Raw genomic sequence first — 13,898 nt, 5'->3', positions numbered from 1 at the left:
GTGAATCGTGATGCGGAGGGATGTCGGTAGGACCAGATGAGTGGGATGGAGTTTCTAAAATGGAGGGAGGAGGTTTAGAACAAGGATATTGGGCATATTTGGTTGAAGAAGATGTGAAGGATTGAGAGGGTCCATCCAGTTTGGATACGGGTACATACTAGTACAACTGTGTAGGTAATTCAATTTGTCGGCGTGTGTATGAGCTGTATGTTTAATGCGTAGTGTGATGACTGACTGACTGGCAGGGACGGGTTGGGCGAGAACGAGAGCAAGAGGGGGGAGAAAGGATGCTTACTTGATGGAGGATGCGACAGATACAAAAAAGGATCAGAGAGAGGCGAAAACGATACGTATCGATGGGAAGAACAAGAGAGCGGCCAACTTCTTGATACTGACAGTGGATATTCAGTGTCACGTCTGGTGAGCTTGATGTCAATGCCCAGCTCGAACGAAGCTGTCCGGCCGGTCCCGGTATTCCGCAGTCGTTCTAATTGTTCTGTCTAAGACCGTACTCGGCGCTACTCAGCGGCTACAATGCCCATCAATATCGCTTCCTGTCTGCAGGGTGTAAGCTGCTCGACGATCGTGTCTCTGGCGCCGTTTGTGTCGTCGTCGTTGTCGTCGTCGCGCCGCCCATCTCCCCGTTCATCCGCCGCCCGAGGTCGACCCAGAAAAGAGCCAGAATTAAAAATAAACCTGGCCCCTCCCTCCCGTAGGGACGGCCGCATGCGAGCCGGCTTCCTGGGCCCCAACCAAAAGACAAAGACGGCGACTCGCACATCCACACACACATACACACACACACACAAACAAATGTGCACATGCTAAAATGAAATAAGCCAAACCAAAACCACCAAACTAGGAAGAAGGACGGGGCCGGAGGCGAAATAGCCACTTGCTGGGGTGCGCCGGTGGGAGTGGCCGAAGAGCGAGGATAGACGGTGGGGTGGTGAAGAAAAAAGGAAGACGGGAAAAAAAAAGGCAAGGACGGATGATTGACCGACCGACTTGACTAAGAGGGGGTGGGCGAGTGAGAGTGAGGGACTGAGTGTGAGTGCCCCATGCTTGCTGCGGTTCTTCCCCTTAGTCCCCAAAAAGCCTAGACGCCGGTGGGAGTTGTTCAGCTCGCCTGTATTTCTACCAATCATTCCAAATTCCCACCAGTGTTTTCACACTCCCCCCTCTTCCTCCTTCTTCTTTTCTTCCCATCGTGCCATGCAACCCGAATCGACCCTGGCTGCGCCTCAAAACCGCTTTGCGGAATGCTCCGACGTCCCAGAGTTCGTCGACTGGAAACACGCTCCTAGGCACTGCTAAAACACACGCACCGTCTGGCAACTTTCTAGCGCGTTCCTCTTCTACTCTGTATACATTGTATGTCACGCTCGGCTAGCCTTGGGTGAGGTGGCTGGGTTTCTCCTCGTCCTCGTCCACAGTCCACAGACCACAGGGTACTCGTTGCCTTATCTCATATGGGCTGTCCCTCCCCCTCCCTCTGTAAGAGTCGTCCAGACTGTCGCCTCCCCCTGACGCCGTCAATGCCGCCGCTGCTGCCGGTGCTTTTCGCCGCCCTGGCCGGCCGACCCATCAGTCGCGTTACTGCATCGCGCCGCTGATGATAGCCATGCCATGCCATGGGCTTTGCCGTGCCGTCATGTACCTCTTCGTATAGCTTCTATTCTCGTTGCGAGCCTCGCGACCGCCGGCCGAGAGAGAGCTGAATGATGCTTGGGGGTCAGAGAATAGGGACCATAGCGAGTCTTGTCTCCGGTTCAACCCAATGACGCGCTGCGTGCCAGCTGTCGGCGGGAAGCTAGTCGACACGACCGAGGCGAAGCAATCATCAGCCAGCGAAGCATTGTCTGTGCCAGCGTCCGCACAGTGACCGTCCACTCATGGATTCCGTTGCCATCCCATCCCGTCGCAGCTCAATGCTTATGCCCATGCTCATGCTTATGCACAAACACCCTCAGACCACTCGTCTACTTAGCCAATGACAAGACCAACCAGCCCAAGACAACCACTTGGCTCAGCTTCATGCAGCTTTGGCTTTGGCTTTGGCTTTGGGTTTGGGTTTTCCATCTTCTTTGCTTGTGACACCCTTCAGCATTTGGAAGATGGAAATTAAAAGTCCAGAGGTGCCGCGTCATATCGGAGCTCGGGCGACATGCAGTGTCTGCTGCTTTTTTCGTCCGTCCCATCCTTGAGCACGCAGAGATGGCGACAAAATCAAACTAAAATACAAATAATGAAAAGGAGAAAGGGGAGATGCCTCAAGATTCAAGGGGCGACGGCCTCCAAGGGCCAAGGCACAAAATGACATGTCTAGTCGCCCGAGGCTTCATTCTTTTTCATGTTTGCGTCCCCGCCCGCTCTCCAGACAGACTCCGCAGCCCCTCTTTCTTAGACGAGGGGGGGGAGCCCTCTCTCCCGGATAGGCCTTCACTGGTGAGGTGTGACTAAGGTCATCTGTTCTCCATTACCTCTCCGCTTGGCAGATTTAGGTAATAGCGTCCGCCATCGCCAGACGACGAATGGCGGGGACCCTATAGCATGGGCGTACCATAGTAGCGGGCGGTGGCTGTCGATATGACCTTGACCTTGGCGTGAAGAGCCACCGTTCAGAGTAACATTCCATCGCCATCCATCGGCACTCGCCAATGGCCATCATGCACGGTCTGCCCTGTCCCCCACCCCGCCTGAGGGCTGAAAGGGTGCCCTTCACCGCGATAGTCGGTCAGAGCCCGACCAGGAGGACGACATCATCATGTGGCCCTGTCCGGCTGTTTCTGTCCCACGACCCCGGCTGGCCTGCCTCCCTCGGTGTTAGTGTGGCAACATGCAGCATCGTCACTAGAGCCTTAGCATACACATTTTGCTACACTGAAAGCGGTTCTCTTCTTGCGTACGCCCAAGATAGAGAGCGGCCTTCTCTCCATTCCCAGAGACGTCCGCCTTTTCTTCTTCTTCTTATTCTTCTTCCCTCGCTCTCCTTGCTGTGTTGCCTGCCCGCCTGCCTTACGGCCCCAATGAGGCGACCCTAGCTCTGGGTCCAACAAATAGCATCCACGGGGCATGGGTATGCAGTGTATCATTCAGTGTACGACGGAGTTCTCCGTAACATGTACACTACAGTACGGCAGCGTGCCTGTGTCTGTGTCGCCAATACATCGTACACTTCCATCGCCTCGTCGTTCAAGTAGAATCAAGCTCGTGTGGTGGCCGGCAACTACAGCGTCCCGAAAATTGCACACGCAATCGTCCCAAGTTGGATGACGACCGCCTCTCTGTCATCGTCGCCTCTGGTGGCGTCTCTCGAGGCGGCTGACTGCCATGGCTGTCCAAACAGCCACAGAGAGTTCGATTCGGACCCTGTCTCTGCAAAAGGCCAACCTTTCCCATCCCGACCGGATAAGGAAGGACCCTGTTACCATTTCCGAACCCACTAGAAAGACCAGCGAACGTTATGTGGTCATGGGTCATGGGCATCCGTGCGTCCCTTCTCCCTTGGACATTCTGCCATCACCCATGCGGGCCTTGCTTGCCCCATGGCAGGCTATGCCGAAAAAAGCGCGAGCGCGGTGCGGCGGTAACGAGCCACAAGCGTACACTAGAGGCAGCGCTCAACGTGCCAGGCGTGCGGCGTGCCAGCAGCCCGCAGCCGGTGTGGATCTTGAGACCGTCCTGAAAGCCAAGCTCCATGCAGAGAAGCCGCAACGACACCGGCAGCGTCTCCGCGGCACCAGAAACGGCCGGGTGCCAGCGAGGTTACATCAACCCGAGAGACCTGACGGTCGTTCAAGACATGGTTTCAAGCCGCCTTGTGCCGGGGTGTCCGAGCTTTCGAACCACAGCACTCGCACAAGTTCCCTCCCGGGATCTGGGTCGATGCATAGCAGGGGTTGAAGGACGAACCCCAGTATCCACCGACCGCCGCCGCTGCCAAAACAACCCGTCGAGCGAACGAGCGAACGAGAAAGAGAGAGAGAGAGAGGGCGAGAGAGAGAGAGAGGGAGAGAGAGACTGGTGGCTTTCTGTCTGGTAAATAAACCAAAAAAAAAATTTTTTGGCAGAATAGTCGGCGTTCAGATATCAGCCGTGTGATGTTTTGGACCCTGTCGTCTCCTTATCAGTTTGTCTCTAACTCGCGTGTCCGTCTATCCCTTGGAGGCAGTCCCTCCAAACTAAGAGTCTTTGCTGTTCTTGGAAGATAATCTGGCAAGCATGCGACGGTTTTCGCCCGGACTGATACTGTTGCTCCTCGGCCGTGTTTTGATGCTTTAGTCGGCTGTCAGAGGCAACCGAGCCGAATACCTCGGGGCCCTGGGAGGCCGTTCCGTCATATCTTAGGGCCAAGGTGTGTGGTTGTTACTGTTATGTCATAGTCATTTGGCCATCTCGCCCGCGGTTCCAGAAGAGTGAAGGGATGAGAGAAGAGGGGGGAAACTCACGATGATGCCCCCGCTCCGCGTCGGCGTCGGCGTCGAGCCTCACCTCGGTGGGTTTCGCTAGTGCAGATGGCAGGCTCTGCTCCTTGGGACGCGGATGCCCGCATCATTCGGCGAGTCAGGACTCGGTCGGTCAGTGGAGAAGGCCAATTCAAAAACAACAAACGTTAATTCGGCGGCGGCTGTAAAACAACATGCGATGCTTTGGAGCTTCGTCTCAAGTAGAACGAAACTTATTTAGGGGGATCTCTGTCTCCCGAGGTCTTCGTCGCATTTCCTCCGAGGCCCCTCCCCGTCCACGGTCCAGCACAGGCTGCACAGCACCCCACCAGGCACTGGGGTAGGGCGCAGGTCGCCGCCTTCCAAGGGTCCCCCCATCTGTGGTCTTGGCTTTGCCGTCGTTGCTTGAATGTGCGTTTGGCATTCTGTAGACTGCAAGGGGCTGGAAGATCGGGTTTGCTAGGCTTCTCACTACTCCTGGTTGGCTGAAACATCGGTTTCTCGTGTCCATTTTTGGCTTGTCCTGACAGGGCACCATACCCTTGTTCATGTTCTCCAGCCCTGGAAACGCGAGACGAGACGCGGACAGGAGCTCGTCATAGGCAGGTTGCCGGAATTGTCGACGAGATCTGAGATGGCCATCGCAAACCACGAGGTGAGGCTGCTTACTGCCTAGCGCGTCAACCACTCCCTCCTTCTCCGTGAGTATGATTTTTGAGTGGTGGCTGTACGAATGCAGAGTGTACTTCCTTACCTGGTGCGCTTGATGTCTAGCCGTCAGCATCCACACAGGCCGACTGGGGAGGATAGAGCATCGGTCAAGGGTCGCCTGTTGCTGGCCTGTGTGAGGTCCGCTTCGCTGTGCCTGACCGCCCTCCTGTGGACGGCGTCCATTTGTCAGGCATGCCCTTTTCATGACACAGGGCGCACAGGGACCAGCACTCCAAACATTGACTTGGTGGCTGTCATTTGCTGACTGGCAGCGGTGTGAGGGAGCAGCGAGACAATCTTCCGAAGAGACATCACGAGTGGGTAACGCCTTATTTGGGCCCTTCATTGGGGATGGGGCAGATAGGCAAGCAAGCAAACGCGCAGTCGGATGGCAACCGCTGACCCCTCGATCGTCGTCTGAAGTCGGTCGTCTCGATGTGGTAGCAGGAAGCACCGCATGCCGGCGGTGCAGCAGCATTATGATACCCTCAGACATTTCTTCTCGGCCCGTCTGCGTACTTCGGGCCATATACCTGTAGCCATGCGAGCCTCTCACAGAACCTGTCGCGGCATCTTCTCCTTTTCACCGGCGATTGAAGGGCCATAGGTGTCTCACAGTCTCAGCCTGTTGGCGGCAGGCGAGGGAACCAATGAGAGCCTCTAACCTGAGGCCTCAACGAGGTGGACTCGAGCCAGAATCCATGCAGAGCAGAGAGGCATGCTGGCATGGATGATGGCAGAGGGCATCACAGCCTTGCCGTATGCGGCAAAGCGGGTTTCTATTCTTAAATAACCTTCTTTCGCTCGCTGTCGTCTGCATGGCTTCGGCCAAATTCACACCGCAGGCTTCGTCCTCTCGGCCACCGGGAGAGCTCAATCGCTGGCCCTCAGGGTCCTTTGAATACCGGCATCTGCTGACCTGGGAACCACATTTAGTCGTTTTCTCTCGGGCGCTGTCAGGCTCCCTGTCAGCAACGTCATGCGCGTGCATTGAAGACGGTGGCTGAGAGACGCAACGTTCCATAGCACGCTGTCGGTCGACTAGTAGCATGTGGCATTCAGGCTATACTCTGTCTCCAAGCGACTCGTTGGCGATCGACGTTACCGGCGTATTTGATTTGGGCGCAAAAAGTGCTCGATCCCACGCTTGGGACGTGTCAAAGTTTCAACCTAACTCCTCGGGGAAAAAGACGACGGCTTGGGGGCTCGAAATTGGCCCTGCCGATGACTGATCTGACATGCCCCCACTGCTGCCGTCACGTTGAGACTCGAGCGTCAGGATCGCAGCGTATTGGTGAAGGCCAGCGGTCATCGGCTCCGTTGACGACTGGGCAACGGAGCAACCCTGTGCGCATCATCAACCCGCATATGTGGGTTAAACGTTGAGGAAGCCGCGGCGACCGGACACAGTGAACAGAGGGCCCTCCATGGCATGCATGGCATGCATGGCATGGGTGTGCCCCAAAAGCCTTTGAGAATTGAGTCTAGGGGGAGCATCTGCTCTCAAGAGCCAGTCGCGCCATCTCACCCACGCAATGGGTTTTCCAGTGGCGCTATTCAAAAAAAAAATTTGTCCAAAGTATCTGTACCGAGTAGGCTCGCAGGCTTTCCTAAAAACCCACAAGGCCCGGTCGCTCGGTGAGACCATGAGGCTCCCTCAGATGTGTAAACTCTCTTCTAATGCAATTTGGTTCGCCGCAAAACTAGCGGAACGACGAGGACTATCATCTAGGGTATGTATTGTGTATCATTTCGACCCCATTGTTGTGCGGCGAATCCACTGACTTATGTCGTGACCACAAGCTGACAAGGCGGCATTTCCTACCCTCCTCTCTTCAACTGCTCAATATCGGGTTGAGTCTTCTCCATAATGCGAACGAACCATTAAGGCGTCTCCAATCATCACAGTTCGGTAGTGTGCGTAGATTGGAGGCGGTAGAAATGGCGAAAGACCGCGCCACTGGCGAATGTGCAGTACGTGAGCCTTGTAAAACTCGCTCCAGCAGCGGTATGGTCGGCGACGCTTCACTGATCAGCCGCTCAGATGTGTGGTGCAGAGCCGGACGCATTCAAGCGACGACAATCAATCAGCAGGGCGATAGGTTCTGTGGTGCTTTGGTTGACACTGCGCATGACCTCCAATACTTATGATGGGACTGCTCAACCAAGGACTCGGCCAGGGTCTCCAGGCTTGCTCCGCTACAAGACCTCTTCGGTGCGGAGAAGATGCGACTCTGCCATGGACTTTTGCTAGTGAGCCTAGTTTATCCGCCGTGAGTCCGAGTCGGGGGGCAGGGTGCAGTGTACAGGGTATAGGCATGCACGCTACCCATGTTTTGATGACCCTGGGGGATTTTTGATGGGCAGCCATGCTGCCAGATGTCAATCAGTGGTGTTTCGTCGGCCAAGAAACTGGCAGAATTTCCTCGCCGATGTTTCTCTGCCGGCTACGTCCAGAGCAATCCTCGGTCAGTGAACCCCCTCGACAAGGACAGGGGATGATACGATTGTTGGCGATGGAGTGGGAAATCAACCAAGGACGGACGGTCGTCTCCACGACAATTGAATGAATTTCCCTCATGATCTCGTCGGCTATGGTCGTTAATCATGGCTGATTGCTAGGGGTGCGTATCCGCACGTTGTTGGAAATTCTGCTGGGCTTCTGGAAAATGCGCAGGGCGTCGGTCTCCACCGAATTTTGTAAGACACGCCGGGCACAACCGGCAGGGGAAACGTCGGAGTTCCACCGCTCGACAAGGGGTGAGGAATGTCGAGGAAGAGTGTGTAAGACCAATGAGGTGAATGGTCGGTCTTGCCGGGGGGGTGCGGAGGGGCTTGGCGGTTGTACAGCGTGCTTAATTGCTGGTTGACCATGGTGGGTTATTCGTTGGCAGCCAAGGAATTGACTCCCGCCGACTCTCATCCCATCGTACACCACCTAGAATGAGACCGTTCGTGCCGAAGAAACCTAGTCGTGATGACCGATGTTGTGCATGTCGACAGGATGCGGTCCGAGACAGCGGAAGCGATGCGAGGCCGGCCACAACTAATGCTGCGGGGTGGGTTTACAAGCGTCGATGTTGTCTCGACATTATGGCGATGCTGTCGCGGGGGGGGGTTGAGGCCTGAAGCGGGCAAAGGCTGCTCAGTAGCGTCAAATAGACTGGAGTAGAGCGAAGCCGAGGATTGCCCAAGGACCGAGGCATGTTGACAGCTGGAAAACTGCTGTGTTCGTCACGACGGACTACTACAAAGTGCTCGGAGCATGGCCCCAGTATGACGTTTTCCTCGCTGACGGACTGGCGGGAGTTCGTGGCTCAGTCTTGCGTCGGTAGGCGGTTGATCGTTGGTCGCGCCGTGTCTTGGCACTAACATTCGCGCAAGTGTGAGGGCGAGGTAGCGTACCTTATCTCGACTTGAAACGAAAGCGACCCTTCTTCCTCGACCCAACGGTACCCTACTATTCGCACCAATTTGACGTTCAGGTCGCTGTAGGTCCCTACCAAAGTTCGCGGACAGGTTAGGTAAGGTAGGGCAAGACAAGGCAAGTACGACTGCATTGCTGCAAACCAGCACCTGCTGCAGCCGAACTAGGCTACATGGATCCCCGCTGGCCTCAGCGCAAAGAGCCGATTTGCCGAGTCCATCAAGCTGCCCCGGACCTTCTTTTTTCTTCGAATCAGAGCTGTGGGCTACAGTATGTATTGTGGTGCCAGCGGCGGTCAAAGGAGGAGGAGGCGAACTAAGTGGCCGATGACTGGGCCGGCAGCCCGCTCCTAAGGGCCCATAAAGGCAAAGCGCAACCGATGACTGGCTACAGGCTTTCTACACCCCTGTCGGATGGCTGCCTAGTTCTAAATTTAGAACTATCCATACTGCCCGATTGGGAAGCATAGGCAAATGCTAGCCAGTAGTAGCTGGTCGGCAACGAGCTGGGGTCAGGGGGGCAGGTGCAGGCGAGTGTTGTTGCGCACTGCAGCTGCCACCCGACGAATGCAGCAGCAGTGTGCACCTTACGATCCCTACCCATCCGGGTCTGGCGCCGTAGCAGAACCTGCGCTAGGCCTCATTTTTTACCTTCTCTAGCGTTGTTCAGTCCTTTTCCTTTTTTTTTTCTTTTTTTTTGACATCCACCACACATCTCGCCTTAAGCAACACCAACTGTGACCTGACACGGGGAAGGTCAGTTCTACGATTCTTGGACCGCCCGCCCTCCTTCAATGAGAGGTTTTATCTCCCCGGTACATGGGGCCTGAGTCCGAGGCTTGATTTCAGCTTCGCCGTCTCCACCATCTCCAACTCGACTCCTCGGCCATCTTCTTACACGCCACACTTCTTTCTCATGATCCATAGTAGTACGCTCACGTCTCCTAATTTACCCCGGCCGCCGTTGCCAAGCTCCGGCCTTGTGCTAAATTTTGGTCCGAATCCCAGAAACCTCTTCGGAGGTCATTACCGTTCCAGTCCGCACCATCCAACACTGGACCCGCTCTGGCCACCCGATGTCCTTCACTTATCGCCGTGGGTTCTCCGTTCAGAGGCACGATTATGCTCCATGCTCGGTCAGAGTGCGCTGCTTTGGACGACCCGCCGGCTGCTTGCATGCGTCCTGTGATGTTGGCTGCCGGAGAAAGGGGGCTAGGATGGTTATCCCTCGAAGAATCACAGAAATCGTTCAAGACTGACCTGCGACCAGTGCTCTGACAGTTCACGGCATGACAAGCGCTACAAGCTAACGGCAACCAGCTGCTGGCCTCGTAGAGCGAGCTATGGCCGGTTCGGAACGGCTTGACCGCCTCTCTCTGTCTCGGTAACAAATCTGTCTTGGACTTCTTTCCCTGAAGGTCTTCGATGATATGCTCCCGACCTGATTGACGCCGTGCTCTCTGACTCGCCCAGCGCTTGCACAATATCGCGCATTCCCGTCAAATTATACGGCACCCAGACACCACGCCTTCTGCTTTTCCGCTACCCACCGGCCCCAGGCACATGGGCCACCGCTGAACAGCCGCGCCCCGCGGCCGTTGACTCCCGTCTTCCGCCTCGGTCTTGGCCAGTTACTTCATTCCCTGATAAACGGTAGTCGGGTCCTGTCCGTCGTTGCTTTGCTGCCTCCACGTGCTGGGCTCTTGGGCCTTTGCCGGCCTTTGCCGGCCTTCTGTTGGCTGCTTGGTTGTCAAATCGCTCTGTCTTCGACTTCAGCCCCCCCTCCTTGCAAATGGTTCCAAGATCATCGCCGAGCGGGAAAAGTTCCTGATGTTTTGCCGGACGGCATTTACAACTGCACCACCTCGAGCTTGTCACGGCATCCGCCATCCGCCAATCTCTCCGCCACTGAAAACTGAAAACCCCTCTTTTCCTCCCCTGCCCCTGACTTGGCTTCTGTGTGCCGACCGGAACGCGATCTCGTGACGGCTTCCTGCACCCACGACTATAGATCATCAAGTAACGTCGTGCGGCGTCAGCCACTGCACGGCCGGTCCAATCTTTGCTTGGGTCTTCTTCAGCACGCGTGCAGCTCCTGAGCGCAGCATGGCCACCGTTCTGCTTGGTTCACCACTTTTGCGGTGTGCTACGGACCGCTAGCATCCACAGCTGGAACTCTTGCACGCCCCGAGCCCGAGATTGGCGAGATCATCGCTCATTATGGTCGCGCTACCTGGATTGTCGCTTCCTGGCCGCAAGTGAAGCTCGTGGTGAGACGTGGACGATGCTCCTCGATCCTTAGGATGCAGTCCTGAGTCTCCGATAGAGTACGGATCATCCCTCCACCTCCCCATAGAGGGGAGAGCGCCGTGTGTGCCTCGGTGATCAGCAACTGGGATCGTGATCTCTTGGCTCACAAGAGCAGATTGTTGGCAGACGGGTGGGAATACCATCACTGTTCTAGTCAACGTCACGTCACATACATGTCACAGATGCGGAACCCCGTCGACGGTTGTCATGAGGCGCCATGCTATGTGTAATCGCTCCGACGGCGTTTGGCAAAGGTACCCAATTTCGAACATCTCGGACCGGTGCCCAAATCTAGATGAGCACTATGTATGCCCTGGCTCGAGAAATCTCCTGTGCCCCCTCCCGAGGCGGCCTCACCCGATGCACTCAAGAGACACAGTTCAACTTCCGTTGGGGGGGTCAATTGGTTGCCACCGGGGGGCCTATCTGCCATCCTCCAGGCTGTGAGCTAGTTGTTTGATAGGCATATGGGCAACCCGGTGAGAATCCGAAGTGGCGTGGAAGTCTCCGTTCTGAAATCGGCTGGCCCGTCCGGAAGGACAGCCCTGTGCTGTGCCCTGACCGGCCCTAGATGATGACGAGGGTGCTTTTTAAGGATGCGTGGGCTATGGCCGCTAAACAAGAATGGCCTTAGTTGATGACGCGCTCGTGTCAGTAACCCCCTCCCTCTCGCGGGATATCAATTCAAAGAATGCAATCTACTTCAATCGTCCTGGAGGATATGGAAAAGGGGGGGCAGTTAGGTTCTGCGGGTTCGCGTGGCTTTCCTCGCTACTGGCCGAGTGGATGCTCTCCGAGGCCAAAGCCAACGTTAACCGTCGGCGGTGTGGCGCCTTACTAACGCCCATCTCCTGTCAACCGCACCCACCAATGCCTACCGTTGGCTCGCAATGGTGTTTCTAGAGAGCGTAATTAGCTCTGCCAGACTATCGGATACAAACAAAGTTTGTTTCTCCTAGCAGAGCACCCTGCTCTCGTCCCCCCAATTTCACAGGGTAGATCTACAGTAGAACTCGGGGGCCTCGTCAAAAGAGTTGGAGAAGGAGGCAAACTTACATCATACACTCTATCCGCGAGTCAGGGCCGATCCAGCTCAAGTTGCTTTTCTCGAGAAGCTTCTCCCTGATACCTAGTTGAGGTTGTGCTGACGGCATGCCATCACTGGGCATCCGAAAGTCTGAGTCGACGAAGAATTGTCATCATTCTATTTACCAAATAAGACGAGTTGGGCGAAGGGGGAGGGGTTAGCCGGGCAACCTCTGAGTCCTGACCGAGCCCAGCCACCGGCGCATCCCGTCCGATTTGGAGGGCGGCGACGGCGATGAACCCGGCGAGGTCAGCGTCACGGCCCAAAGGACGGTGCCGCGGGTGGCTGGCAATCCCCTTTTCCAGTTGCAAGGTTTTGAAAACATCGGATCAAAGGGGCTGAGGAGACGTGGACCTCTTCGCGACTCGTTGTCCCAACTCCTCGGAACTTCGGCACACGAGAGGGCTGAGTTTGTTGAGGTTCTAGACGCGGATATGGAGTCTGCCTTTATTTGCGAGTGCCAGGGGTAGGGTGTCAAGGCTGACTGAAATTTGAATCGACATAAACTCTATGAAATTGCCGGCCAGAGGCAGCCAAAAAACCCTCCGGCGACGGGAGAATTATCAGATGGAATTTTGCCGCCAAAAGGAGGCAATGAAACGCAAGTCGCTCATGACCACTTTTTTATCTCTACCGCCGGCCGGAATCCCTTACAGGGAGGTCCAAAGAAGCAATCGCGCAATAGAGTGTAGACGCCGAGGCTGTCTGCGCGGCGCTGAGTCCGTGGCGACTTTTGGTCTGTGAGGCATGAAGGTTTTCGGAGAGTTCGGATTGCATAGTAAGCCGTCTTTTGAATGATCTGCGGAGGCAGACATATCGATGGTAGACAGGTATCGGAGACGACACAGAGAAAAGAGGCACACGACGGATGATGGGTGTATGCGATGTGATGTGATGTGGTCAAATAATGGGGTCGAGGTGTTAATAGGTGTGGGGCCGTTCTAGCCAGGAAAGATATTACATCTCCCAGCCAGACATTGCATCACCAGCTCAAATCCCCGATGGCACAATTGGCTAGCGCGTCAGACTGTTAATCTGGAGGTTGGTGGTTCGAGCCCACCTCGGGGAGTAATAGTGGTTAAAGTCCACAAACGATTGAGCATTATTACTTTTGCCTCTACTGAGGATTTTACTTAGTCACCAAACAATTAGTGGATTTAATTAGTAGATTTTGGTTTACAACTTGATCCTCGTTCACTCACAGGTAGCACGTTGGCTTTATTCGCGCCACGAGTTCTAGATGTTACACCGTCTGCGGACATAGGTGTAAATAGATAGGATCTCTCTGTCTGCAGAAGCTATTTTAAGGACGTCACGATCATTAGAGACAGATAATGGGGGACAATAAGGGCCTTCAATCCCTAGGAGCATCTCCGTAGAAACAATACTTTTTTCATCGTCAGTCCTGGCTCCATGGTGCAGAATAGCGGTCCAACTTTAGCCACGACGGAGACTTCTGTTCGTGCCTGGCGATCTGTATCTGTTTCGTTAGGATATGATGCGTGTCTAGGAGTTGGAGGTCATCATCGCATGTCCTCAATGGCAGCGGCCAAAGTCTGTATGCAGATCGGAGCCTTCAGGCAACGAACAGACGCTGATGGTCCATTCCCGCGACGCCATGTTAAAAATGTTTGCAGCATTAGTTACATAGACTGGAAGGCAGTGACAACAGGTCGCCACGTTCCAGGGCCGATGGACACTGATCAGGGGCTTGTAGTGGATGGTATACACCGGAGGACAAAAAGGGGGTATTGTGATGATTTAGATGGTACGTGGACCTCTCAGAATTGGAAGAGGGAGACCCTGGTGATCCTTTCTTGTCTGTATAAGGACTTCGTTTGCATCAAAAAGCGAGCCAGAGTCGAATCTAGTTACCCATATACACCTATCTTCTGTTAACCTTTCTACATTGTATC

General features: G+C 55.1%; 2 protein-coding genes across 2 annotated transcripts; one reads left to right on the top strand and one right to left on the bottom strand.

Annotated features, from left to right (window-relative positions):
• Positions 1-2,992: 2,992 nt before the first annotated feature.
• CDEST_14743 (uncharacterized protein) lies at positions 2,993-3,906 on the top strand (the record flags this gene model as incomplete). The annotated part of the gene is made up of 1 exon (XM_062930899.1): positions 2,993-3,906. Exon 1 carries the CDS (start codon positions 3,334-3,336, stop codon positions 3,904-3,906), a length of 573 nt encoding a protein of 190 aa, XP_062786950.1. The 5' UTR covers positions 2,993-3,333.
• An 8,668-nt stretch (positions 3,907-12,574) lies between these two features.
• On the bottom strand, positions 12,575-12,860 carry CDEST_14742 (uncharacterized protein). Its single transcript, XM_062930898.1, has one exon. The coding sequence runs from the start codon at positions 12,795-12,797 to the stop codon at positions 12,633-12,635; it is 165 nt and encodes a 54-aa protein (XP_062786949.1). The 5' UTR covers positions 12,798-12,860; the 3' UTR covers positions 12,575-12,632.
• Between the last annotated feature and the right edge of the window lie 1,038 nt (positions 12,861-13,898).

This window comes from Colletotrichum destructivum, chromosome 10, assembly GCF_034447905.1.
Source record: "Colletotrichum destructivum chromosome 10, complete sequence".
NCBI classification, from domain to species: Eukaryota; Fungi; Ascomycota; class Sordariomycetes; order Glomerellales; family Glomerellaceae; genus Colletotrichum; species Colletotrichum destructivum.
This window is presented reverse-complemented; position numbering and strand designations above follow the sequence as displayed.

Bases quoted from the DNA above. Each gene is read 5' to 3' on its own strand.
- CDEST_14742 (XM_062930898.1), bottom strand. From the start codon at position 12,797: ATGTCTGCCTCCGCAGATCATTCAAAAGACGGCTTACTATGCAATCCG.